The following is a 27,680-nucleotide window of genomic DNA, read 5'->3' on the forward strand; positions in this document are numbered from 1 at the left end:
CAGCACTCACCCATACTGAACGACACCCATCAGCGGACCGGCGGGGCCGATGTGAAGCGCTTGGGTGACGTCAGCCAGGAACTGCTTCTGGATACGGAATCGACGTTTGCCAATGCTCGCGCTCCCATCGATCAAAAACGACAGGTCAATTTTGCAGTCTGGGGAATGGAAAAGGACTCTGTTATTCTGATTCTCTCTCACTGCATCACCTGTACATTCTCTCACTTCCCTTTCTCCACCAGAGCCCCCTGAGATTCTAATGAAAGCAAGTAAAAAGAAGTAACAAGAAGCAGGGGATATTCATTTATTTATATCCATAACAGATTTTCACTGGGCACCAAGGTCCTGGACAGTTGGGCTAGTACTTTATTTCCACAACTGTTCTAGAATTCTCTGTATCAGCCTTCAGATGCAGTCACCTCCCAGTCAAGTTTGGGAAGGCCCAGAATGGTTTCCTAGGCTCAGACCACGTAAAGTGCAGACCCCCAGACATGGGAATTCCCAAGACTGAGTCTCAGGAGCTGGTGGTCTTTTACTCTCATCCTAACTTTTTAGAATTATGTGTTGTATCTTTAAAAAGTGTGAAAGAATCTGCAAGGCCAGGGCTGAGGGAAGGGTAGGGATTGTAGAATGAGAAATTGATACCAATCTTCTCCTTCACTTCCCCATGTGAGGCAACCATAGAAATTATCCACATATATCTACAGATATCAGTACTTGCTTGTAGCTATCTTAGATCTCCCCCTTTTCTTTTAGTTGTGATAAAGACTAGGATAGTTGTTCTGGTTAAGATCTCTGGACTTCTGTGAATATATATGTAGGTTATAATGGAGTTGGGGATGGTGGGGCTGCAAGCTATTTTCAGTCTTTCAAATGCTAATAGGAATTTCAAAAGCTAATAGAAGTTAGTGTCTTCTTTGCTCTCAACTGAAATTTTATCGTCTCAGTATGATAAAACTGATTATTCAGTGCTGATCAGAAGTTCTTATTGGGAGGTATATATCCCTTTGATTAATAAAAAATGAGAATGAATTATTTAACAAGTGCAATTTGGGAGACAAAAATATTTCAAAACAGTTCCATGGGGGGAAGGAGAGAGAGAGAGAGTAAAGTTAGGAATTTCGGGACTAGGGTATCTTGGAGGACCCGTGGGCCAGCGCTGCCCTTTGAGGGCAGGGGTGTAGCCGCCCGGACAAGCCCGATCTCTCTGAGCTGCACATGACCGCCCATGAGGCCACTCTCGGCTTCTGTTCTGTACATTGCATTTGCATTGCTCCCATGTGACTGGAGTCTCCCCATTCCCCAGAAGGAGAAGCTCCATAGGCTCCGTATGTGCTGAATGATCTTGCAGAGGTGCCTGGCAATCCAAACCAGAGAAGTAGGCGATGACAGGGTCCTCTCTGGACCTGACTGACTTGGCTCCACCTGGAATTAGTGCCTCAGCTCATTAGCAGATCTTGCAAGCTTTTACCTCCTGTCTGCCTGGACATTCAGTGCCTGCCAACTCCTCCTGTTCAGCTGGCTTTCCCTGCCCCAAAACTGCCTATGCCCAAGCATGATCCTAAGATGAAGATTGGAAGAAGCAAATAAAATCAAGAAGTGAAGTTTAAACATGCCACTAAAGCCTAGGATCAAGCAAAAGAGAAGCAGAACTGCTCTATGGCTTGTCATGTTGGACCCCAAACAGGGCCAACTCATTCTCTCTCAGGTCTGGGCTTGCAATGTGAATTGTTGCCAGCAGGTGGCAGTGGTGTTCTTCAGGGCTTGTCCCGCACGGGCACCTAGGGTTTGATAGAAATTCGGACCCCTAGGCTCCACCCAGATCTACAGAATCAGATCTGCATTTTAACACGATCTCCAGGTGACCCGTGTGCACATTAACGTTTGAGAAGCACTCCTGAAGAGGGGTTTTCCTTCCAGATGTCAGCAGATTAGTTCAATATGCCTTTTAAAATGAAAACTTTTTTTAAAAAAAATAACTATTAATTAGTGTAAGGACCAAAGGGGATTTTCTTTTTAAATGAAGAGTTAATGGATTTTGTAGCCTCTATTTTGGTTTTCATAACCAATTTTTTTTCTCCTTCTTAAATCTTGAACTGTGTTCAGGATTGATGTGTTCATTTCATAGCTAGGTTTTAAGAAGGTGAGATGTTTCTCTATTTGCTTAGTTCTCTTCACTCACTAGCCTGATGGCTGACATCGGGGTCACCTTTGCTCTGCTTTTCCCAGAATGTTTTAATGACAGTGATTCTGGCTCAGGGTATGTGCGCACTGAGACCTAGTGGCTTTCTCATATTGAGAAGAAAACATGCTGATCTGAAGATGACAACATCAATACTAGAGGATGGAATTGGATTATGAAATGTTCAGCATGAGCGATTTATTATGGTCACAGAGGATAGAGGTTGGAGGACGAGGAAGAAAAGGTAAGATACAGTGACTACAGAAATCAATCTACCAATTTTCTTTTTTTGTGTGTGTGAGAGGAAGATTAGCCTTGAGCTAACATCTGGTGCCAACCCTCCTCTTTTTTGCTGGGGAAGATTGGCCCTGGGCTGACATCCGTGCCCATCTTCCTCTACTTTATATGGGACGCTGCCACAGCATGGCTTGACAAGTTGTGCGTCAGTGCATGCCCAGGATCTGAACCTGTGAACCCCAGGCAGCTGCAGTGGAGTGGGCGCACTTAACTGCTACGCCACTGGGCTGGCACCCCCAATTTTCTTAATTGCTTTGGTTTTCTTCAACATAGTACAATTTTAAGATTAATGCTTTGTGTTGTCCAACACATTAGGACAGTGTTTCTTAACCCTGGATCAGAGTTGCTTATGCAGCTTCAACAAATAAAGATGCCTGGAAATCACTCTGGGCTATGCTTCTCAAGGGTTAATGTGTGCAGTCCCTTGATTCAGTAGGTCTGGGTGGAGCCAGAGATTCTGCAGTTCTAACAAGCTCCCAGGTGATGCCAATGCTGCTGGTCCTCAGACCACAATTTGAGCAGCAAGATCTAGGGAGAGTCTGATTCAGTAAGTGTGAGGAAGGAATTGGGCGTCTTTAATTTTTAAAAGCGTCTTCAGATGATTCTCATACACAGCTGGGTTGAGACTCACAGCCCATTGGTGGCTGACTTGTAGTGACTATATGGGAGCAGAATTTGCTACCCCAAAATGTGTCTCTTTGGTTTGATTATTGTTACTTTTTTAAAATATTTTTTTCTTGTGATGAGAACTTTTTTTTTTTTTTGGAGGAAGATCAGCCCTAAGCTAACATCTATGCCGAAAATCCTCGTCTTTTTGCTGAGGAAGATCGGCCCTGAGATAACATCTATTGCCAACCCTCCCCCTTTTTTTTCCCTTTTTCTCTCCAAAGCCCCAGTAGATAGTTGTATGTCATAGTTGCACATCCTTCTAGTTGCTGTATGTGGGATGCCACCTCAGCATGACAAGCAGTGTGTTGGTGCGCGCTCGGATCCGAACCCAGGCCGCCAGTAGCAGAGCATGCACACTTAACCGCTAAGCCAGGGGGCCGGCCCCTGGCTTGATTATTTTTAAGAACAAAAGACTCAAAGAAACTTTGACCTTCCCCTTAACTGCCTAAAAGAATTTAAGATAGAAGGCCTGTTCCAGGAAGGAGTTAATACCATAGATAACTACAGTATAATATAACTAGGTGTGGTAGACAGGGAGGAACTTAGCAAGACTCATTTGATCAAAGTCCTCTCCACTCTCATTGTTTCTGCAAGGCATAGCAAACATTTGCTTTTCCATCTCCATGTGCATTGCCTTCCTTCTTCTTGAAGTCCCAAACCACTACCCCCAACATCCTCTGTCTTTAGCTGAGGATGGTATTTAAGGTGGTGGCTTCAGCCATTTTGGCAAGTTACTCAGTTTTCCTGGGTTTCTCCCATGTATACATGTTATTAAATTTGTTTGATTTTCTCCTGTTATTCTGTCTCATGTCAATTTAATTCTCAGACCAGCCAGAAGAACCTAGAAGGGCAGAGGAATATTTCTTCCTTCCCTACATGACTTTCTGGGGGAATTTGCAGGTGCTTTCCTTGGCTTGCAATACACAACTTTCCTCTTTTTCTCTAGTCCCTCCTTTCTGGTATCCTCAGGTATCTATTTAGGGTTGAAGTTCTTTAGGTTTAAGTCCTCTCTTTCTTCTTACTCTATCCTGTCTCCCTAGGTCACATTTTCTGTCCTCACAGCCTTGGTTTTGAATCATAGCTCATCATCTTCCAACTCTAAATGTCAGGCTGGGCTGTTCCTTCTGAATGTCAGATCTGAGTAGTCAACTCTGTACTAGACCGAGTGTCTTAAGGAGGATGATAGACATAAATGATCTCCCGGCCCCCAACCTCCTCCATCCTAGTGGTCCTTATGGCAGCACCATTTATCCCAGTTGCTCAAATCATCTTTATTTCTCTTTCTTGCACCTCCACCTCTAACTTTCTAGATCATTTCTTCCAGATTCTTCCTTCTCTATATCTCTTGAATTTGCCTATTTCTGTCCATTTCTACTTCCAACTTTGAGCTCTGTCTACCATCATCTCCACTGGACCACTGTCCCTACTGGCCAGCCAGTCTCCTTTCATCTGCCCTTGTCTCCCATTCTATCCCATCCCATTCTTCACCCTGTTGCCATAGTGATGTCTTAAAAATCTAATCCTCTCCCCCTCATGCACACAGAAAGTTTAAATCCTTCAAAAGCTTCCCTTTCCCCTGAGAACAAAGTGACAGAAGAGAGGAGATAAATAGATCTAGGATAGGAGAGAGGCGGGTTTGGGTGGGAGTGAGGGGGTAGAAAGGAAAGACAGCAGTCAGGTGTCAAAGCCACTATGGGTTTCTAGTTGTCAATTAACTTACTTGGATCTCCCTCGGATACTGGCTCTGAAGACTGTGTGCTTAATTCTTCTTTTGGAACAAATCCTGGAAAGAGCAGTAAAACTTTTGTTGACATAAAAGAACAGGAAGCATCTGGCCTTACCCCAGGGATGGGGACAGTGGATCTTCACACCCAGCTCAGGGGGCTTGGCTTACTGCTAAATGTGATCTTCTCCACACCACCCCCATCGTAAGAGATAAGAATAAATTAATATTTACTGACAGCCTACTAAAGACACAGCACTCCACCGGATGCTCAGGGGATCTGAAGTCAGAAGACTTGAGTTCTGTCTCCTATGCCTGTTAACTTAGTCTACCTGAGCCTTACTTTCCTCATCTGAAAGCATTAAGCACTTTGCCAGTGTAAATGATCCCTCTGTAAACTCTGAAAATCTCAAGATCAGGGCATGAGTCTCGCTCATCATATAAACCTTTACTGTGCCCACCACATGTAGGTCCCCAGTCAACATTTGGCGATTGAGTCAATGAACAAAGATGAGCGAGACACAGGGAGGACAACCTAACGGGGCTGGACGTAGACTGGAGGGGAGGAGATAAGATACAAGTGACTCAAGCAAGTAAGAGGATCTAAAACGCAGCCCTCCCCTCCAGCAGTCTGAGATGAGAGGTGAAGATGCAAAAGAGTTTCATGGTTCAACAGGCTGTGAGTTGAATTTCAGTCTCAGAGATTTTCTTCAGAGCCATTTACATGGAAGCCAAATTCACAGATATATCATTTAAAGAAATAAAGACAATAAATAGGAATCCTTTTAAGCTCCGGCGAAGGGAAACTTGCCGAGAGCTCCCGTTTTCAGGACGCCCGCAGCGCCCTGGAGAGCCTCAGAGTGGCGGTGGGTGCTGGGGGCTCTGCTTGTTCTTGGCTGCTGTGAGCTTTCTCCTGGCTTGTTAGTTATTCCAGTTTGCAAAACACATGATTTCATCTTCCTATTAAAGGTCAGCTGGCTCATCCCACTTCCTCACATCGTTTAAAAAATCCCCTTTGAGTGTCTAACGGCATTTCTCAGCCAGGAGCCTTGGGAGGGGAAGAAATGCGAGTCTGGGGGCCTCTCTCACCTACAGTAAAACCTGCCCGAGGACTACCGAGAGCGAAGGCCGTGTTTGCTGCTGGAAACAGGGAACAACACTCATTCATGTGAGGGGAAAACTTGAATACCATTTTGCAAAGAAGGAAGGGGAAATAGAAGGCAGTGAGGGTCTAAACCCATTTTCAGGTGGCGAGGAGCTCACTCCCTTCTGGCCTTTTGTCTTCACGGTTCCCTTTTGTTATCCAATGTTGTCATTTAACCCAGGCCTAACATGCCCTTTGCAGCATCACTGGACCCTAATGTGGGAGGTGACAATTCAGAAAGGCTGCTCTAGCCGAGCTCTCCCTCTGCGTCCCCGGCTGGCTGACTAGACCCTCCTAGTTCTGTATCCTGTGCATCTTGATCTAGTCATGGCGGGAAGTTGGGCTGTATAATTACCTGCATTTAAAAGGACCGATCCAGGTTTCCACAAGTCCATTTCCTCTGATTTTCAAAATTAAAAAGAAACAAACTTGTTACTTAGAGGAAACCAGCAGAAGCTCTCCAGTGAACTGCCAGGATGATACCGTTTCCCAAGTGTGGCAGCAAGTTCAGTAAAGGAGCATGGGACCTGACTGTGCGATGAAGCAACCTGAACGCAGTAGGATTTTCTCATTTAAAGCTCTTAAAGCCAAAGGCAAAAACATCTTTGTCCTTTTCTCTCCTTCACTGTGGACCAAGTAATGGAATAATAGGAATCTTGTGATTCAAAGGGCCCTAAAAGCTCATCCAATCCAATCCAACCTCGCAACCTGCTTCTACAGCATCCCTACTAGTGAGTGGCTGGCTGGTGCTTGAACACCTCCAGAGACAGGGAACTCATTCCATACTCAACCAAAGTAGTGCATTCCTTCTCGGACTATTGAGACTGGGAGAAAAATTTTTATTGCATCGATCTGAAATCTTTATCCATCCCTCCATCCACTCATCCCTCCACCCACAGTTACTAAGCACTCGATATGTGCCCAATATCATTCTAGGTACATATGTCTCACCCATCGTCCTTGGAACTACACAGAGCAAATCTGGCCCCTCCAGAGAGCAGGCAGTCCACTCGTTTCCTGAGGATCTGCTTCACTCTGGGCCTCAAGCAGAATAAGGCAAAGCGGCACCTGGCATTCCGTCTGCAGTAAGATGCTTAACGCTCTCCACCACGAACTGGTGCTGATGAACTGGAGGAGTGGTCGGGAAATGGGGATTCTTAGGCAATAGTCCCTGATCTCTTTGGGGGAATCATGGCCGGGAGGGGCTCAGAAGCAGCACAAATGTGTTGGGAAGCCTCATTGGGACACCAAAATGGCGGGTTTTCTCCCTCCCTCCTCCCCCTAGAGCAGAAAACTAGGGGCATAATCAACAGTTTCATTTCTTAAAGGCCATCGGCTTTGCTGCATGCTGGAATTATTAATACACTCAAAAGAAGTAATATTTTTCTTCGCATGATTAAGATGCCAGGCTATTTTGAAAGGTGGTCTGTGCTCTTGCACATTCTGATTTAATGGCCAGAACTGAGTCTAATCTGGCTCAGCCATTAAGCACATGCATGACCTTGAACAAGTAAGCAACCCTCCGTGAACCTTCATTTCTTTGTGAATAATATTAGCAGATTGGGTGAGATGATCTCCAAGTTTAAAATATTCTTAACCACATTTATGAGGTTAAACTTGCTGCGTCTTTAGCCTTATTACTCTATCGCCACCTACTGGTAAAAATATGCACTTAGCCTTTTTCCTAAAAAACGTGCTGGTGACATCCCAGGTTCTGCCCAAGGCTTTCAGCACCCTTGAATGTCATGAAGAATTAGAATGCTGGGTGCTCTGTCACCTCAGCAGAGATAAACAGTTCCTGACATCAGGGATTTCGAAGCCTCTTACTCCCCTCCTGAAGCCTGTCCTTCTATTAGTGCCACTTTCCTTTGTTGGCGACAAATTTGTACCAAATCACCTTTATCCAAAAGCCAAGGGTTGAAAAATATTTGGACAGCTGAGACTTGGTGTTTTTGGACTTGGTAGTAGTGAGAAGTAAATTTGTGAGAACATTTGTATTCTGGTGTCAAGGAGTAACAGGGTGGTGTGGGGAAAAAGAAGTTATAAGACCCATCCTGAGTCCTCCAGACACTAGCTGGGGGCCCCGGGGGGCTCGCCTACCTTCTCTGATCTTCACTTTCCTCCTGTGTAGAGCTGAGGTCATAAAGACTTGCCCTGCCTCACTTGGAGGTAAATGTGTCAAAATGACTCTGAAAAGTATAAGGCACTCTTAAAAGACAGGGGATTATTTTTACGACAGCCCTTGCTTGGTCATCTCATAGACACAGTCAGTGTCTAACAGACGTATTCATTTGGAACAATTTCCATGGTAGAAACCACTACCATTTACTGAGAGACTGCTTAGTGTAAGGCACTCACCAAACACTTTATAAGGTTAAGTCACAATAACCCTGTGAGTTAGGTACACCTCTGACCCCATTTTACAGGTGAGGACACTGATGCACAGGGAGTGGCAGAGCTGAACTTTAAGCCCGGGCAGGCAGGCAGGCTCCAAAGGCTGCGCTTAACCACCATCTGTTTATCACACATGAGGAGTCCTTGTCACTTCAGCATCTCAGGGCGCTCATTTAGGGCACTGAAGAGCACACTCCCTGGCACACCACTTGTAACTCACATTAAATGTGAGGGGCCGACACCATCCCTGCTCTAAGACTCCGGCGATGATCTCTGCACTGGTTACAGCTCCTTCTGTTCCCTGCACCTCTGGAAGTCACCGGCATAGGACCCAAGCGGGAGCTGTGACACATGGCCCTTAGGGCTCTAAAGTTTTATGGGTGGAAGCACAGGTGGCCCTTCCGCTCCCAGGTTTCTCCCCAGTGACTCTCCTGGGGTGCAGTATTCAGGAGGAGGCGGCAGTCTGAGAGGAGCAGGCTTCTGGAGCTAGGGGAGTCTCCACACCTCCCTTCCCCTCATCGGGCTTCATGCTCCAAAGGCTGCAAAATTCCCTTGAACTTCCTCTTGCTCTAGTGAAACCGGAAGCACTCAGAGAGCAGATGTGCTGAAGGGCATGAGAGCAGCCCATCGCACAAGGGCTGTCAGAGAAGGCTGAGGACAGTCTGAGGTCCTGGGCCCAAGCCATCACACTAGCGAAGCATCGACAGTCCCAGGTTTACAAATGAGTTATCCTCCCAAGCTAGATGTGAGATATTTGTTTGGGACCTGGCAGCCTTTTCTCATGGAAACAACATTTACTCCATGGTCAGGTTTCCAGGCCAGTGAAGCTTATTTGATGGTACCATGAAGTCAGACAGCATAAGGATGATTCTGAGAAAAAGTCTCGGAGTTCTAACTTAAATCATCAGGAGCACACCACCCTTCCCTCCCACTGGGGATACAGCAGGAGCCACCATGCTAGCACCGGTGGCTCCCATCCCAGCGCAGAGATCCCTGGTTGCTGCCAACCACCCCCTGAGCCATGTCTGATTTGTGTGGCATGTCTGGGTATTTGTGCCTTGTCCCAGAGGCGGGTCCCAGGATGGGCAAGGTGGGGGCACAGGCTCCCCAGGTGGGGGGCCTCTTAAGCAGACCCAGACTCATGAGCGCCCTTGGGCGCCTGGGCTGGCAGAGATTTTCTCTTTGACACACTGAGAGTTGACAAAGCAAAGAGACATTTTTTAGAGATTAAAACAACTTGGCATGCCCCAAACTCTGGTGGCCTGGAGTTGAGCTGCAGATGCCAGCAGTGTGTGGGGAGGAAGGAGTTTGCAAGAACAGCAGAGCAGGGATGGTTGGCAGCGGGCAGCCTACCCAGGCTGACATAGGCTCCAGCAGGTTTCTGGAAAGCAGCTCCCGAGAGTCCTGCCTTTGGATACCTGAGGGGGTTACACAGGGTCAGCTGAGTTATGCAAACAGCAATCTGTTTTCTTCCCCTATTTTGCTGCCTGGTGAAAGTGCCCCTAGTTCAGATTTTCCTTGGAAGTCAGCCGAGATCTCTGCGGTTGGCTCTACTTTTGGGGTTTGCAGAGGAGGCAAAGATCTTGGCCAAGTGGGCAAGAGGAAGGAGCACCCCATGCTTGGCGGCAGGAACAGTCCCACGAGCCTGTTAAGGCCTAGAATGGCATTGGAGTCCTTGCCCTGCCCAGCGATCTGATTCTTAAGCCCTTTGTCCAGGACAACAGCATGTACCTTGGCAAAGGCACAATTGTGAAGCTCATAGAAGCTGCTAGCCCTGTCCGGGGGACTGCACGGAGCCCCTGCTCCCATCTGGCTTCAAAGCGGAACAGAACCTACCGTCTCTAGGAATCTTTTAACATGAGAAGGACAGACAGGTATCCCCCAGCAAGAGAAAGACCTGAACTCTTCTCTTTTGGGGCTCCAGGCCCCCCATCCTCATGCTCCATGGCTGCAAATGGAAATGTGTCCTTCCAGCAAAGTCTATCAGCTCATGGTCCAGGCCCTGAGCAGAGTTTGTGGAAGCATCTCACCCTGTTCCATTTTCCTTTCTAATCTCTGCAGGCCTCAACCGTGTCTCAGAGAAGAGAACTTGCTTCATCCCTCTGCATTCCCAGTTCTTGGGCCTAACCTTTAAGGGACACACACAGAAGTGAAGAAAGGGGGCCAGGGAGTGTCATAATTCATGGGAGAACTCCAGGGAGGAGAGAGAATCTGTGCTATCCCCCACGTCACAGAAGTACCAGAGCAAAAGCGGCTCTGCCCTTTTCTGGGAAATGATAAAAATGTCTGTCTATCCTTTACCCAAGTTCCTCCAGCACAAACCCCAGAGAGCATCCCTGTGCAGGTTTATAAGAGCCTAGTTGGGCCGGCCCCGTGGCTTAGTGGTTAAGTGCGTGCGCTCCGCTACTGGCAGCCCGGGTTCGGATCCCGGGTAGCACGGACGCACTGCTTCTCTGGCCATGCTGAGGCCGTGTCCCACATACAGCAACTAGAAGGATGTGCAGCTATGACATACAACTATCTACTGGGGCTTTGGGGAAAAAAAGGAGGAGGATTGGCAATAGATGTTAGCTCAGCGCCAGTCTATCTCAGCAAAAAAAAGAGGAGGATTAGCATGGATGTTAGCTCAGGGCTGATCTTCCTCACAAAAAAAAAGAGCCTAGTTACTGAATCCTTAGGAATTTCTATCACAACCTCTACAAAACTGCCTTGAGGGAATGGCGATGGGTGACAGCTTTGTTTATTAAATGGCTTCCTCACAAGCTGGGCCCTTGAGCAGTACCTTTTGTTGGCATAACTGGTTTAAAGCTCTCTGTCCAAATCGAAATCACATGGCAAGGATTTGGAAAGACACACCCCATGTAAACAAGCTTACCTTTCATCAGTAGCTGGAAAGCTGAGTTCCGGTTCTTACCTGGATTGGCGCCGGGGCTGTTTTGGCTGCTTGCGTAGATGGTGGTGGACCAGAGATCTGCAATAACATTTGACTGGTCATAACATGACATGAATTTTAATCGAACTGTTCTCATTCTTTCCATGATCCAACCTAGCAAGACATTGCCAAGGTCAGAACCAAGGTAAAGCTTGTCTTTGGGCGATCTGAAGTTGCCCCAGAGAGGGAGGCATTGAAAAGGAAAAAAACTGCATTTAACTCCAAACACTGACTGAAAATTCCAGGTAATAATAACCCTTGTATTTCACAATTGTCAAATAAGTATCTTTTTACTAAAGGACCATATGTCTTTATACTTCATTATTCTTCCAGTAATTCTCCTCAACTGTGCCACTCCTGAGGAGGCTAAAGTAAGCCTTCAATAGAAATGTCACTTAATGTTTAGCAATTTGCTTAAACTGCGTTAACATGGTATTGATGCAAATCGCATTAGCTTTCAGTCGTTTTTAAAGGTACACAATGGGTTATCCTTAACTACTCTGTGAGGGAATCAAATACACTACAGCATTCATTATTCATTGGGCAAGTTCTCTGAAGCAAGGCTTTAAAAGGGAGGAGGGAGATGGGAGATTCTGTGAAGAGAGAAGCAAAGTCGGTTTTGGCCATGTAAAACCAGCTGAGGGAAAGAAGCAAGACTCATGGAGGGGAAGAGATAAGAGGTCATGGAAAAATATCAGTTTTTCTTAGAACTAAATCTATCTGCCATCAACTTTTCACTCCCTTTGTCTTTGTTCCAATTATTTGGACACAAACTCAAAATAGTTTTATTTTCCCTCTAATTATAAAGATAACACATGCTCACTGTCAAAATATATACTATGGATAGCAAGAAATCACCTGCAATCCCCCTGTCCAGTGGTTACTGTTTACAATTTTGGTATATAGCGTTGTATTCCTTTTTCTATGCACATGTTCCCACATATAATACACGATTACAAAAATGAGATTGGTTTAGCTGTTTAGCAGGCTGTTTCTTTGACTTAACAATGTGTCACAGGCCAATCTTCTCCTGTCAGTAAGTGCACATATTCATCAAAATTTTAATAGCCATATAGTAACTTTTTTAACTGTTCTGATGATGGACAATTAAATCATCTCCATTTATTTTTCTATTATGAACAACATCTGTGTCTAGGCTTCTTCTTTTCAGTTGGCTGATAATTACCTTAGGATATACTCCTGTAAGTGCAAATTCTGGGTCATTTCTCCACACTCTTGCCAAAACTGTGTCTTATCAGTTTCCAATGTGAATTGGTGAGAAATGACATCTTATTGTTTAATTTGCATTAATTTGATTCCTGGAGAAGTTCAACTCCTTTTGTTATATTTATTGGCCATTTATAGTTCTTTCCCCATGGCTTGTCTGGTCATGACCTTCACCCAGTTTTCTTTTGGAACGTTTGTCTTACTATTTGTGAGACTGGATTTTAAGAATAACCTTCTCTAGACTCCTTAAGGAGGCTAAACTTTCAGAGATGAGGGACATTGCATGTGAAAGGGATGGGCAGTTACAGATGCCTGTCTGCTTCCAGTCGCAGATTTCACCACTTCCTCCTCCTCAGCTGCCCTTGGTGGAGGGTGGCGTGGAGTAGAAAGGTGAACGATCACGGCCATCACCATGCCTTGCCACTAGGCAGAGCTCTGCTCCCCCTCCCTTTACTCTTCCTTGTGGACACGTTTAATATGTTAGATCAGCTGAGGCAACCATGACACTTCCTGGAATGAATCTCACTGGGCAAAGCCACTCTACCATCTAAGCTGTGGTAGCTTGAGCTGGCCCTGCAGCTGGGCCTGGAGGGATTTTCCATCTTTTCTAGAACTCTTTCCTCAGCATATCTATGCATCTATTTCTCCAGGCTGCCCCCTCTGGCCCTGGGATGAAGCTCTGCGGCCACCTGGCTCCTGTGGGTGCCATTGAAGTCCTTGGCCTCTCCTGTGAAGCACAGCCTCACTCCCACCCCTGGGAAACGTCTCTATCGCTCTGGCTCTTGGCTCCCTTACCCCCATCCCTTGACCTGTTCCTCCCTGTCTTGTTAGGTTTGCACACGCATGGGTCAGTTAAGGGGCCATGATGTGGCCTTGGGGTCCAGCCCCATCTTCCTTGGAGTCCTTCCACTGACGTCAGCTCCTCTTCATGGGCTGGGAGTGCCCCTGCTGCAAAGTTTCTACTCTGTCCTGCACTCCCTCTAAGTTCCTATGTCCTGTCTGAGAGGCAGCTCTTCACCTCATTGTAGAGCAAAGCTGACCCAGAGACCCCAAATAGAGATCGCTCCTGTTCCGGCCACATGCTTATCACATGTCCTAAGCTGGAGTGACCTACTGCAGGGATCTTGGTGGGATGCGTTCACCGATGCAGCCCAAAATCCTAGAACGGTGCCTGACACATAGTAGGCACTCAATAATATTTGTTGAATGAATAAGTGAACTAAGTTTTGCTTGAACACCCCATCCACAACCACTTCTAGAATCTTTTGGCTATGGTCACATATATAAGAGAAAAAGGAAACCCTTAATAAATGCAGTAACAGTAACTTACTCGTCCATCAGCAGTAGGAGAGTTGCTCTCTTAGAACTGGCAGAATATTTTCAGCTCATTTGAAGAAATAAAGGAGTTATCCATATACTAGATATTATTTAATATAGTTGGGCTAAAATATCACAGCAAATGTCTATAGCCATACATTAAGATAGGCATTCATGAAAGTAGATTGGTGGTTATCTAGGGCTGGGGGAGGGAGGGATTAGGGAGACATGCTGAGTGACTGTTAATGGGTATAGGGTTTCTTTTTGGGGTGATGAAAATGTTCCAGAATTGATTGTGGCAAGGGTTGCACAACCCTGTGAATATACTAAAAACCATTGAACTGTACACTTTAACTGGGTGAATTGTATGGTATGCAAAAAATATCTCAATAAAGCTGTTATGAAAAGAAGACATAGGCATTCACACATCAATTTGCACTTCTCTTCATTCCTATGGAAAATCCTTTGAATAGGCAATACAAGTCTTAAAAAGGCCTCTCTCCCTTCCTCCTTCCCCAATTTGGCTCCTTTCTTAGCAATTATGGGGCATGCTGCCTGGAGTGCTTGCTGTGAATATTTGTCTAGTGGTCTGTGGGGCAGGGTGGACGCGGGTGCTGGGCAAGGATGAACAAGGAACACTGATGGCTGGGAGGCTGTTGTCCAAAGCTCCTGTCCCCAAGCCAGGAATAATGAAGCTTTGCTAGGTTGGGAGCCACTGTTTCAAGTTGCTTGAGGTTTTCCATAAGCTCAGGGCCAACTTGTAACAGGATTTCCAAGCTCCCAGGGTAGCCAAATAAATACGCCACATGTTTAATTATATGTGTTAGGTCAAAATCGACGTCCTCCAAAGAGACACCAGGAGCAAACAACTTAGCTACTCAAAAACGTTTGAAAGAATCAAGGGCTCTAAAAGTCAAGAGCCTGAAATTAAGAAAAAGGAAAACTTTGGGCTATGGGACCCCTGCCACCAGCATCCTTCCTAATTATTTCTCTTTTGCTGTTGGGCACTGAGTGCCTCTGTTCATATTAGCTTGAATTCAACAAGAATAGGATGGTGGGGAGGGTCTAATGTATTTCAGAAATTATTTTTATGGTATTCTTATTTTGGGGATTTTATATCCTAGCTTTTTCCATGAGTCGTTCATCAAATGGAATAATAATCATCCCTATTTCATAGAGTTGTTAGGAAGATTAAATAAAATAATGCATGCAGGGTGCGTAGCACAGGGAAAGTATGAACTATGTGTGTTCCATTGTTATTTATTATTAATCACAGCAAGAGTTGGCTGTGTCTGAGACCCTCTAATCTTGCCACTCCATCCACGTCAAGAAGGGTCAGGCGCTCATGCAGGGTTTGTGATGCTTCATTAGTGCCTGGGGGGTTCCTTTATGGCAGGGATGTCTCCTGCAAGCGGAGTCACAGGAGATCCAGGCTGCTGGGGTTCGAATCCCAGCTCTGCTACTTCCCAGCCATGTGACCTGGGGTCAGTTTCCTCCCTGCCCTAGGTTTCCTCATCAATACGCAGATTAGTCAATTTAGAAATAATATATCTACTTCAGAGAGTTGTTATGAGGATTTAATAGGCTAATATTTATAAGGTGCTTAGAAGAGTGTCTAGCACATTGTAAGTGCTTATTTGTATTTGTTAAATAACAAGATGGATAGATAGACATCTGGGCTCTGATATGGAAGCAGGGAAGGGCCACGCTACGTGGCAGTAATGTTTGGAAGGTGGAGGTGAGGCTGAAAAGAACATGTCCTAGGCACTTTTTCCTTAAAAGTGGCACAAAGTGGGAAATAATTTTTAAAAATTGTGGAGATGGGGCCGGCCCCGTGGCCTAGCGGTTAAGTATGGCATGCTCCACTTTGGTGGCTGGGGTTCAGTTCCTGGGTGTGGACCTACATCACTCCTCAGTGGCCATGCTGTGATGGTGGCCCACATACAAAATAGAGGAAGACTGGCACAGATGTTAGTTCAGGGCGAATCTTCCTCACCGAAAAAAAAAAAAAATGCAGAGAAAATAGTGGCATTTCAGCTGTGGAATTTTCCACCCCCTTGCCAGAAGATCTTTAGAAATGAGATAGGTCCTTATTAGCCGAGGATGGCTTACATATAAGCCTGTGTAGAAACTGGAGATTGGATTATCAAATGAGGTTTTAAGGTCATGTTTGACATAATACTGAGATTAATTCCATAAACTGGGCTTTGCAAAACCTAAAACATGATTTAAGAAATGGATACAAGTGATGAGACAAAAAGCAATCAGAAAAGGAATAAAACTTTTAGCTATCTGGCTTTTCCTAAAGGAATTCTTTGGGTTTTGTTTGTTTCTAATATTTGAAGACTTCCAGGAGTGTATAATTTGTCACTTAAAACAAAACCAAACCCAACAGTGTTTACATAGAAACCTACTATCCATTCAACTGAGCTTTTGGAGAAATGGCATTTTGCAATGGGAAAGTTTCACATAATATCCTACCTTCCAAAATATAACAGCAGTCCTATTTTTGAATCTATATTAAGCCCCTTCTACACTGTTTGTTTAGCTCTTAGCTCAGTCTTGAATTATTATTGGGTTCAAGTTTATCACCTGAATCTGAGACACAACCACAGACCCCAGGTCTCAGGATGCTCCCCCCTCACCCAGCTCAAAAGGTGGAAGATGGGCACTACACGCAGGCGTTCAGACAGAGCTGTTACTCTAAAAACCCAGTCTCCCACTTTTCTAGCACATGGCAACACACAGTCTACCTACTGACCCAGCTCCCGGCTCCTGTGGCCCACGGGCTGCGGTCTGGGGCTGCTGGCAGGAGAGCCTGTAGATGGGGATGGCTTTGACAAGGCGGTGTAGGTGGCTTCGGCTGTGCTGGTCCCCAGTACCTGAATCAGGGGGACTGGCTGTGCGGTTGTCCCTGGAACTGATGGCATCTCATAGGCTTTTGTGGCCTCACCTGTAAGAAAAGTGAATTAACCAGGGCCTACAAAATAGCCGGTAGACTCTTCGGGACAGAAATAAAATACATGTTTATTGAACACTAACTATGAGCAAAGACCTGTGCTAGCCACTGTGGAGGGTGGAATCCACCTGCTCTAAAGGGATGTACGATCTGGATGGAACAATAAGCCGACAAGCAAACCAAAGCTTAAATAATAAAATACTTAAGTGACAGTTCAAAACTACAGCAACATAGACAAGGCAGAACATGGTGAATTGCCAAATTACTTTTCCAGACACCAGAAGAAATGGTTCATTGAACACATTTTGTTGCTGTTTCAATTAGCATTGGCCTAGGGATGGAAGTTACTCCCAGGGCTTTCACTATGACTTACTCTTAGAGAATGTGTTCTAGATGTTGTCCTTTAAGCTGGTTCATGACTAGTCGACTAACTCCTTTGGGCCCCCGTTTCCTCATCTGTGAAACGGGGTAACGGAACTAATCAGACGGTAAGGATCATCTAGACTCCTCTTCCACATTGTGCTCTTCATCCGTCTGTGATGATTTAGATTGCTTCTACAATTTCAAATGGGTCCCAGTTTGTTAGTACTCTGGGTGCCCTGAGAATATCTCTGAAGGTTTAGGGGACAAGTGGTTTCCCACTGAGCATTGGGGATTGTGTTGAGAACCATAGGTCTGTGCCAGAAGGAGACACAAAATGGCCCCAGAAGTGAGCAGCGCTCCAGTCCTGGGAGAAAACAACAGCTGCTGGTTGCGTGTGCCTGCCAGGCCCCACAAGGGGAAGGGGTATGCCGGCTTCTATATCCGTGCATCTGTATTAGTTTCCTGTGGCTGCTGTAACAAATTACCACAAACCTGGTGGCTTAAAACAACAGAAATTTATTCTCTCACAGTTCTGAAGGCCAAAAGTTGGAAATCAGTATCACTGGGCTGAACTCCGTGTGTTGGCCGGGGTGAGCTCCCTTGGGAGGCTCTAAAGTAGAATCTGGCTCCTGCCTCTTCCATTTTTTTTTGGTGGCTGCTGGCCTTCCTTGGCTTGTGGCTGCTCCTCTCCACTCTTCAAGGCCAGCATCTTCAATTCTCTCTCTGCTCCATCGTCACAACACCTTCTCTGTGTGTGTCAAATCTCCCTCTGCTCCTTCTTGTAAGGATACATGTGTTGCGTTTAGGGCCCACCCAGATAATCCACAGGATAATCTCCCCATCTAAAGACTCTTAATCAGATCAGAAAAGCCTCCCCACCCCCCTTGCCATATAAGGAAACATTCACAGGTTCCAAGGACTAGGACATGGATATCTTTGGGGAGGGGGTGCATTTTGAGCCTATCACAGCTTCCCAGCTCTGGCCTTAACTCTGCTTAGGGATGATGCATCTTGGGTACGCAGAACAGCAGGCCAAGGGGACAGCATGTGAGATAAGAAGGTGCTGCACTCTTCATGGGAACCATCCAACTTCCTCTCTGACATTGTACAGCAGGCTGGGAAAACTGTGTCAGACCATAATCCCAAACCAGCCATGCAGACAGACACGTGGTGGGGTGTTCAGACCCACTGCCCAGCACTGGCACCTGCTTGCTTCCCCACCACGACACTGTCACCTTCTACGGGAATCACAGCATTGACTTGGGAGAGCAGGTCAGGAAACAGCACCCTGGAATTGGGTTGCAGTTCGGCCATCTGGTCTACTCTTGAAGGCTTTAGCTGGTCAAAGCAGGAAGCAGATCCCTCATTTACCCTGTTTCTTGCTAACAGTTGGTCACCTTTAAATCTGCCTGTAGACTGTGCCAGACAAACTGCTAAAGAGCTGGTAGCGGCCTTGGGGGTTCAGCCAGTTTTCACGCCATCCTTGGGCAAAACTGAACCTGCGTGATTTATGACATTTCCAGTGCTTTAAAGGAATTGAGCTTCCATTACAAGTCCTAGGGAAGTTTCTAATTTCTCTAAAGTGCTCTTCTGTTTTACCCTCTGGTAAATACTACCAGGCATTAATGCCTCTTTAGGGAGATGCAGGCCTAGGTTTGACCTACTTCATAGAGGGAAAACCCACTTAATAGAATCGTTTGTATATTTTATGAAATAGGATATAACTATTAATTTGGAGAGAAATATATAAATAAACTGACAGTACATTTTACTTGCAAATTATTAATTAAACCACAATTAATTAAATTAAAAATAAAACCTCTACTTGTAGAAGTATAGATGTACTATTTTCTACAAAAATAGTGAATATGTCTTGCCACTTTAAACTTATTAGATATTGAAAATCTGAATTATCTTTTTCTCACACCATTGGCTAATTCCAAGGTTTCTGAACACCCCCGTCTGCCTTTGCTAGTATTGATTACTAGAGAGCAGATTAAATATCCTGAGGGCAGTCGTGAGTGTTACTTACTTAGAACAGAAATGCTTTCAAGCATGTCATAAATTCAACCAACAGAGCCCTCTCTGGTCTTCCATGGTCTTCCATGGGCTGTTGTTTTTGCCTGCTCTCCTTCATGGGAATAGAACTGTCTTTAAGAGGGAGATAGAGAAAACATTCTACCCTAATTGCTCCCAATTCCTTACTGAACATAATGCCTGATGTGATGCAAAGTGATTTCATGAGACCAGGTTCCTTTTGAGCAATTTGAAATAAAACCAGTAACATAGTTTCTTCATACAACCTCAGGTACAAGGAAGTTTGGTCTCTTTTCAAAGATTTTCGTGGGAAAACATTTCAAAACTTCCCTTAAGCTCTTAACATATTCCTCTTTGGACAAGGTCAAGAACAGCTCCAGACAACCACCTTCTCAAGAGCAGCAGGAGGTCCTCAGAGCTTCCGACACCTGGTCCATCACTAGGACCACAGTGGAGGTATTAAAATGCAAATTCCAGGGCCCTATGCACAGAGACTCTGATTCGCTGGGTCTGGGGTGGGCCTTGGAAATCTGATTTGAGAACCACAGCCAGCACCAGGCTGGACTCCTGGCTCCAGCCCTCACCAGCCTGGCCACTTAAAGCTTTCTGAGCGTGGCTCCTTTTGCTGTAAAATGGAGGTGGTCAGACCTACGTGGCAGGGCTGTTTTCGTAATCAGAGATCATGCCTGTAAGGGGCCCGCACAGTGCTTGGCACACAGTAGGGATTCCATAAATGACAGTAGCTGACATTTCTCATCATGATATGCCTCCTCCTCCCCCAGTGGAAAAAACTGCTCAGTTGGTGTCACATATGAGGTGACTAAAGGAAATTGAAGCCAATTCAGCAGCAATCCTAGAGGTCAGCGTGGTGGGGGAGGATTTGGCTCTTCCCATGCTGACTCGTTACATGCCTCAGGGGTACACATGAGGGCAGGACATCTAACATTCACTGGGCATCTGCTATGCGTCTCTTTTACATAAGCATTCACGTCTGATATTAATCACAGTCCTGGAAACCCATCCAAGTATACCCATTTTCAAGATAAGCAACAGATTTTTCAAGATGTCAAGAAACGTATCTAAGGTCACACAGACAATCGATAGCAGAGCCAGGATTTGGACCCACATTTGTTTGTTTCCGAATTCCATTATTTTTTCCACAAGAGAGGCCCAAAGTGGAAGGTAAGTCATGAGTAGCTTTAAGATTCCTGAATGTGGTTCCCGTCATAGGGTGGCCCGAGGTCTGTCCAGGGTTCTGGCGGAAGCAGTCTATTCTCCAAAGATGGGGAAGAGTGGCTTGGTGGGTGTAGGCAGTGAGGGCAGGAGGTTCCTGGGAAATCAAACTCATTACAATAAACTTGGGCTTGATTTTCTTCTGGGGGCGAGGTACTATGCAGACGGTCAAGGGCAGCCAGGAGGGGGTGTCCTGAGACCCTTGCTCAGCAGCCTCGAATACAGATTTACTGTCCCTTCTCTTGCTGCCGGGCCAGGGATGTGCCAACCCAGCTTTTGGTGAACTTCTACAAACCAACATTGACTGGTTTTCAGTTAGTTCAGAGTAGCTTGGGGCTCTAGCCAAATAGCAGCTGCCCACCTCTGGTTGCTAACTGCCTGGGGGGCCGGGGGGGTGGGGTCATCCTAACCTGATTTACCTGTTAACTCACATTCCTGGAGAGAAGAAGAGGCATTTTGTAGGGGCGTGCTGAGACCTGAACAACTGCTGGCCCTGTGTCTCCATCTCTTCTGCTTCCTCTAATTTCTAAAGGAATTTTATCATTTAAGGAAGAGGAGCAACAAAGGGGGCCATCCTTTTACGGTTCTCACTGGAGTTTTTTATTTGAATTGGTAAAACGTACTCTAGGGTGGGACTATAACTTTAAAGAAAGATTCCTCTGCCGTGAAGCTGGGCGAGGCCCCAAGTATCTCTTTTATGTTGGAATCCTTATGGTTTAGCTCAGAGTCTGGTACATAGAAGATGCTCACTACATGGTTCTTGAATGAATGAATGAGCTTGATTTTTCAGACTCTGACAACTGTGGATGATCTTGTTACAGGACAGTAATACCTGATGATAGTGTCATCGAAGGTTGAGATGGTTTGGTAGAGGGGACAAGTGACATCACTATGTTTTAGCTATGACCTTTGCTAATTTTAAATTTACGAGGCAGCAAAGCACGAGAAAGCTTTCCTGGCTCTCCCGCCCTCCTCCTGGATGTCAATGAGTCAGGCCTATGGAGCACGTGCTTGCTGGGGGTGGACAGTGGTCAGCTCGGCTGTGGTGCTTGGGGTAGAGAGAGAAGTTTTGGAAACGATCTCTGCTGTTGAGGACGTAGAAACCAAAAGGATTTTATAATCTAAGTCATCCATCATTTGGCTGTAGTTTCTCTCCCCTCCACCTCTCTCCGCCCAACTTTACCTGCCTTGAGTGGATACAATCCGAGTTTGGGTGCTGTATGGGCCAGTTAGAACGGTGCCCTTGGGCAAGGTATTAAACCTCTCTAAGGGTCAGCTTCGTTGCCTGAAAATAGGAAGGACACCAGTCCTCTGCCTCAGGGTCACTGTAGTACAGGCGTCTTGTCTGGCACAGAGAAACACTCGATAATTGACGGCTGCAGTCACAGCAGGCTGTCGGGACCCTTCCTGTTGTCTGCATTCTGGCTAAGGCCCAAAGCTGAAGCCAGCAGGCCTCAAGTACCCCGTTCTGATTGAGGAGAGGTGCCTCTGGACTGCCCATGGGTAGGCCCATTCCAGTAGAACCCGTACCATCACCCAGGCCAGTCAGCAGAAGGAAAGGCCCGGAAGAAGGGGAGGGTCAGTAGCCACCTTTTGGGGAGAGCAGTGTTCAGGGTGAGAGGATGTTCCCTCCCTTCCTTGCTGCTTTGTCCTCCCCAAGCCAAATGGAGGGGCTTCAAGAGAATCACTCACCAAGACCGCTGGCCTGCAAGGAGAGGAGACGGGCCTTTCCTTCCCCACCCGCCTTTCTGAGCCACGGCACCCGTGGCCCACCTGGGGCACTGCAGGAGCGGAGCTTGCACAGGAAGTGTTGAGGAATATTCTTGGAGTTTAGAAGTACTCTCTCTCTCAGGGTAAAAATAAGGGATGCTTGACATGTGGTCCCTTCATGTGCTTGACATGAAGTTGGGGGCCTTACTTGAACAGAGGGATGGTTTCTGAAGGGGGAAGGGGTGCTGCTGGAGGGGCTCAGGCCAGCAGGGCTCAAGAGGCCAAAGGAGAGGTGAGATAGGAAGAGAAAGGCGACCTCAGCCCATCCTAGTTCTCCTCAGATCCCAGAGGGGAAGATGAGAACTCCAGCCCTTCCCATCACTCTATGGGAAGGGGCTGCCCAGAGGCTGCTTGACCAAGGGAGGGGACACCGAACTCGGAGAAAGGGATGGGGCATAGATCTTTGGCCAGGCAAGAGGGGGCCAGGATAAAGCTGAACACTGCCCCCTGGGCGCAGATATCCACACATATCACCTACTCGGAAATCACTGAGAACTGCTGCCCTAGATGAGACAACAGAGAGGCCAAGGGCACCCACCCTCCCTCCATCGACTGGCCAGTCACTTAAGGACACCTCGGTCACCTATTCCTCTTCTGTGTGCACACACCAAATGACGACGGGTGATATCTCAGAAATGGGCCCTGAGCCACTACCATCCGCCGCCAGCTTGGGGGTAGGGGGTGGGGAAAAGCTGTATCCTTGCAATTAAAACAAAAACAAGTCTGGATTATTGGAATAACTAAGAAGTCATTAAAGATATAGTTGGAGCAGTAACTGGGGGAGAAAACAAAAACCATTTCCTGTTTTTATGCCAGAGCTTCTCAAATCAGGACTCTTTATATACACCGTTATTAGCATAAGAAAACATAGGATAATGGTATAGTAAGGGGTTTCTGGAGCCAGACTGGGTTTGATTCTCAGCTCTGCTACTTACTAGCTATGTGGCAAAGGACAAGTTACTAAACTTCTCTGTGCTGCATTCTCCTCAAACTGTAAATTAGGGCTAAGAATAGTACATACCCATGGTGGTGTTGGGGTGATTAATCGCAATAATGAGATGAAGCTCTTGGAACAGTACCTGGCACACGGCAAATACTCAAGAAATGCTAGCTTCTGTTGCTGTTCTTAAACCCTGTTCACCTTAAGTACATGAACAAAATCTGCTAGCTCATGGAGTTTCTGGAAGCAATGCAAAATCCCATTATAAAGTAACTCACAGTTTCTCTTTGTGTGGGATATCAAAGTACCCCCAAAGACACAATAATGCACAGCATAGTTCTCGCTTTAACACAGAAACCAAGAAAAAGGTATTTTCTTGGCCTGAGGTCTACCTGTACCCTCTTTGTGGTTCACATGATACTGGGTAGGCACAACTTCATAGACTGTGTATCTCTGGCCTGAGTTGTTCAGATTAGCTGCTGGCTGTTATCACATAAGCTGCATCATCCTCTTGCTTCACTTCATACCTAAGTAGAGACAGCCTTTTCCCTTTCAGCTGCCAGGGAAGATTTCCAGACAGAATGTCATGTCATCTTCCAAAGTAACAATACAATAAAATTCAAGGCAACAGTCATTCTGAATGAAAATGACACATAGAGATAACCTCCGAATTGTGAAAAAGAAAACCAGAAAATAAGGCCTCGCTCTTTGGCCCCAGCCGTCTGATCCCATTGATTTCTGTGCCCACGTTCCTGGCATCTGTTAAAATATTACTGGAGTCAGTGGAGCTTGACTGGTTAAGATGTTAATTTCTACACTATCTCCTAAAACACAATATTCCATGTTTACGAACTCAGAAGATTTAGATGAAGTCACACATGAACACTTGCCTGCTTTGGCAGCTGCGATTTTAGATGATGAATATGTAAGAGCCGATGGGTAGGTTACACCCTTTTGGGGTTTACCTTCTGTAAAAGAGAAAAAAAAAATTATTTCTAGAGCTAGAGGTTTTAGATGGTTCTGTTCTGATAGGTTGATTCCCTCCTTCCAATTTATCTCCCTTGAGTACAATAAAATCAGTCAGTCTCCTCTGTGCTGAATTGTTGATTACAATAAGGAAGTCAAGTGGAATTTTGTTTTTCTGTATAGCCTGTGTTTTATTATTATTAGAAAGGAAGCAATAAAATGGAGTCATGGAGCACGACTCAGAGTTAACATCAGCAACTCTTATTTTGCCCGAGAAGATGTGACACGTAAGCTAAAGTTTTCATACACGTGGCTTTGAATGTTTAATTAGGTCAGGGGATGAATGTAAAAACACTCCCCATGCTCTCATTTTGGACACTGGAGAGCTCTGGTCACAGGCTGGCTATGCATGAATGGCCGCCTCTCACTTTCATGGACCCTGTGGGATCCATTTGAATTCCATGGCACTAGAGAAACCTGAAAGTAGGTAAATATGGATCAGTCTTGAAAATAAGCACTAGTTGCCCACCTAAGGAGGGAAAGTTTAGATGCCAGGCGAAGAGGAGGAATGCTAATGTGTATCAGAGAAACAGTGGAGGCATAAAAAAGAAAAACGATCAGGGGATGGGGCTGGGTAAGCGAGTACCAAGCCTGGTATGACTGAAAGTTGCCTGAGAAGGCTGCCGTCTTCAAAGCTTCCCTCCACCATGAAGTGATGCCTGAAATTCCCCCTTAGGAGTTTTGTTCCGCAGTGAATCGGAAAGTCAAAGCGTCACTGGAAAGTAGAAGCCCCCTGAAGGCAGGTAATTTGTCTCTCTTGGTAACTTGAATTCCCAGTGCCTAGACCAGTGTCTGGCCATAGTAGATGCTCAATAAATATTCAGTGAAGGAACATCTTAATGCTTAGATCTCTGTTAAAATTCAGATACCCTTGGGAGGGGTCTCACTTGTTATACAATATGTACATCCGATAATGAAACATTTTAACTCTCAATCTGAGGGAATATTTTTATAGGATGGGGCTTGGGGAGGAGGTGGTGAGGAGAGCCTAGTAGGGTAGAACAGAATTTAATGTGTGATTTTGGCAAAGGTCCAACTGGCACAAAGGACTGTAGAGTCACGAAGCAGACAGAATAACAGGGTCTTAGGAAAGTCCTCGGATGGGGAATAAGAAAATCTAGGTTTCTGCTTCTATTTTACCATTAATTAGCTGCCTTAATCTCTGAGACTCTCATTTTTTTAATTCAGAAAATATGGATAATGATATGGACCAACTTACTACACAAAGTTGTAGGGATCTAATGGGAAAAAAAGTTAAAATGTTTTGGAACTATATATCACTATAGAGATGCAAAAAGGTTATTCTGGTATTGCCTATAAATGTCATTCAAAGTGAGGATGAGGCAAAGTGTTTGAGCTTACTTGAGTTACTTCAGCTCATTAAAGTCACCTGGGAGCAGAGCCTGGCATTTCAGGTCCCCCGCCCTTGCCTGGGCTTACTCTAAATAGACAATGATTGAGGTTCTATCCGACCCAAGGAGGGCCCCTTGGCTGTGGGCCTCACTTTATCAACAGAGCACTGCAGAGACATTGTCTCTATTTCCCATTCTTCTCACATCTAAAATCCTATGCTTCTTTCTGTTTCCATTCAGAAGGAAAAGGCGCACGAGCTCAGTTTTCTGAAATGGGGATCAAAGAACAAATGGGCAGTATTAGGAGGTCTATCTCTGACCTTTCCATCCCTGGACCGTCAAAAGATCATGCTGACCACAAATGCACATCCCTTCTCCTGCCCCCTACCAGCCTGCCAAAACAAATTAATTAAAGGAGCACGGCAATGTGTGAAAATTGGAAATAAAAATCTAGAGAAAGGTCACAGAGGCATGAGCCTTCAGAGGAAGATTCTGACATGATCTGGCTAAACTTGTTGGCCGTGAACCTCTGAAGAATGGGGAGCACACCTCGGCACCAGTTAGTTGCTGCTCTTATGCTGCAGTGCACTCTCCTAATTCATCCATTCGAAAGAGACTCCCAGCCGTTGCAGAAGCACAAATGTTTATTATCATTGGCAGAAAGTGTTTTGCTTAAATGTCACTAGGTGGAATGAGAGGACACGGAAGTTGAAATTTATAGAGAATAATTTCAGCACATTGATTTTAATTTAAAAAATGCAAAACATCTCTACTCTCATGGAATTAATTTTTCTTTTAAACCTCTGTTGGGATTCTTGGATTGCAGGCTAAGCACTTCAGACAGAAACACTCTTATTTAGCCAGGAGCTACTTGGTAAACACCTACGTGGAGGTTATATTTCTCTCTAGGCTCAACAAACTTGTATTCTAGACCTTAGCATTTTCATATGGCCCCTATCCTGAATTTTTGTTTCAAGGCAAACCTCCTGGTACTGTGGTTGATGACCTCCCACTATCTGACATAGAAATCAGTCTAATTTGAACCCTCGGTGTGCAGAATTCCATAGATAAGAGGAAACAGGGGTTGTTCAAGTTGAGAAGAATCCTAAAAGGTCTGTTTGTGGCCCTATTAAAACTCTGATCAACGGAGGGTAGTAGGGGTTGGGGCATGGGGCACCTAAAGATGCCAAAAAACCCCCAGATTGGAAGATCTGCTCTGAGACATTTTTCTCTTCCTTGCTTCAGTTGGTTTTCCATAGGTGGCTCCTTCTCAGGAGAGTCACATGGCTCCTAATATTGTTGGGATGCCAGGAAAGTTTTCTAGAATGTAGTTTAAAATCCTGTGGAGCCTCTTTGGAGAAAATGGGAGATTCAAAGTCCAGGTTAGGGTAAGTGCAAGGTGAAGATAGAACATCGTGTAGTGCTCAAATGCTAATGGGGGCAAGTCAACAGCTTGAAGGGATCCTACTGGCCAAACTTGGAAAATTTGAGCACCAAAAGGAATAATGATGACAATAGATTATAACATATTGTATTTTTAAAAACAATCCATAAGTCCATTGTGGTACTTGAAAAAATAGGTGTGGAGTGGGGGGGGATCCCTCTTCTTTATATAAGAATACTAATAAATGTGGAGGGAACGACAGAATTAGAACAACTATAATTTACTACCAATGTAATTCTTGCTACAGCAAGGATCATCAACGGATGTTAAAACCATTGGTTAAAACTTATTGGGGGACAAGCTATTCATGCTGTTTCAAAGTATCACCCCACAGATTACTTATTAATTACACAGTGTCTTTACCATGGAGAGATACTGTAAAGTATCCAAGTAATCAGATTTAGCATCACTAACAATTGGACAAACTGACATTATGTGCCTCCTGACATGGTCATTGTGAGATGACACAATGGATGTGCTATGATCCTACCTAGGCAATATTCTTGCAAAATATTTAACTTGAATCCAATCATGAGGAAAGAGTTGGATGTGTTTGTGGTCCAGATTGTGGGATATTGTACTAGACAACTGGCTAGGACTTCAAAAATGTCACTGCCATTTATGGCCAAAAAAGGTAGTGTGGTGGTAGAAAGTTCTAGATTAAAGAAGAC

General features: G+C 45.4%; 1 protein-coding gene across 1 annotated transcript in view; it reads right to left on the reverse strand.

The window, feature by feature from the left end:
• The window catches only part of VIT (vitrin), a 101,874-nt gene that overhangs the window by 24,046 nt on the left and 50,148 nt on the right, over positions 1 to 27,680 (reverse strand). The window contains exons 6-10 of the mRNA XM_058550670.1: positions 24,078 to 24,155; positions 16,647 to 16,838; positions 11,324 to 11,380; positions 4,869 to 4,931; positions 11 to 158 (exon numbers count right to left, since the gene is read on the reverse strand). Of these exons, the coding sequence (XP_058406653.1) occupies positions 11 to 158; positions 4,869 to 4,931; positions 11,324 to 11,380; positions 16,647 to 16,838; positions 24,078 to 24,155 (538 nt within the window). The remainder of the gene's footprint in view (positions 1 to 10; positions 159 to 4,868; positions 4,932 to 11,323; positions 11,381 to 16,646; positions 16,839 to 24,077; positions 24,156 to 27,680) is intronic.

Source organism: Diceros bicornis, chromosome 12 (genome assembly GCF_020826845.1).
Source record: "Diceros bicornis minor isolate mBicDic1 chromosome 12, mDicBic1.mat.cur, whole genome shotgun sequence".
In the NCBI taxonomy this organism is placed as follows: Eukaryota; Metazoa; Chordata; class Mammalia; order Perissodactyla; family Rhinocerotidae; genus Diceros; species Diceros bicornis.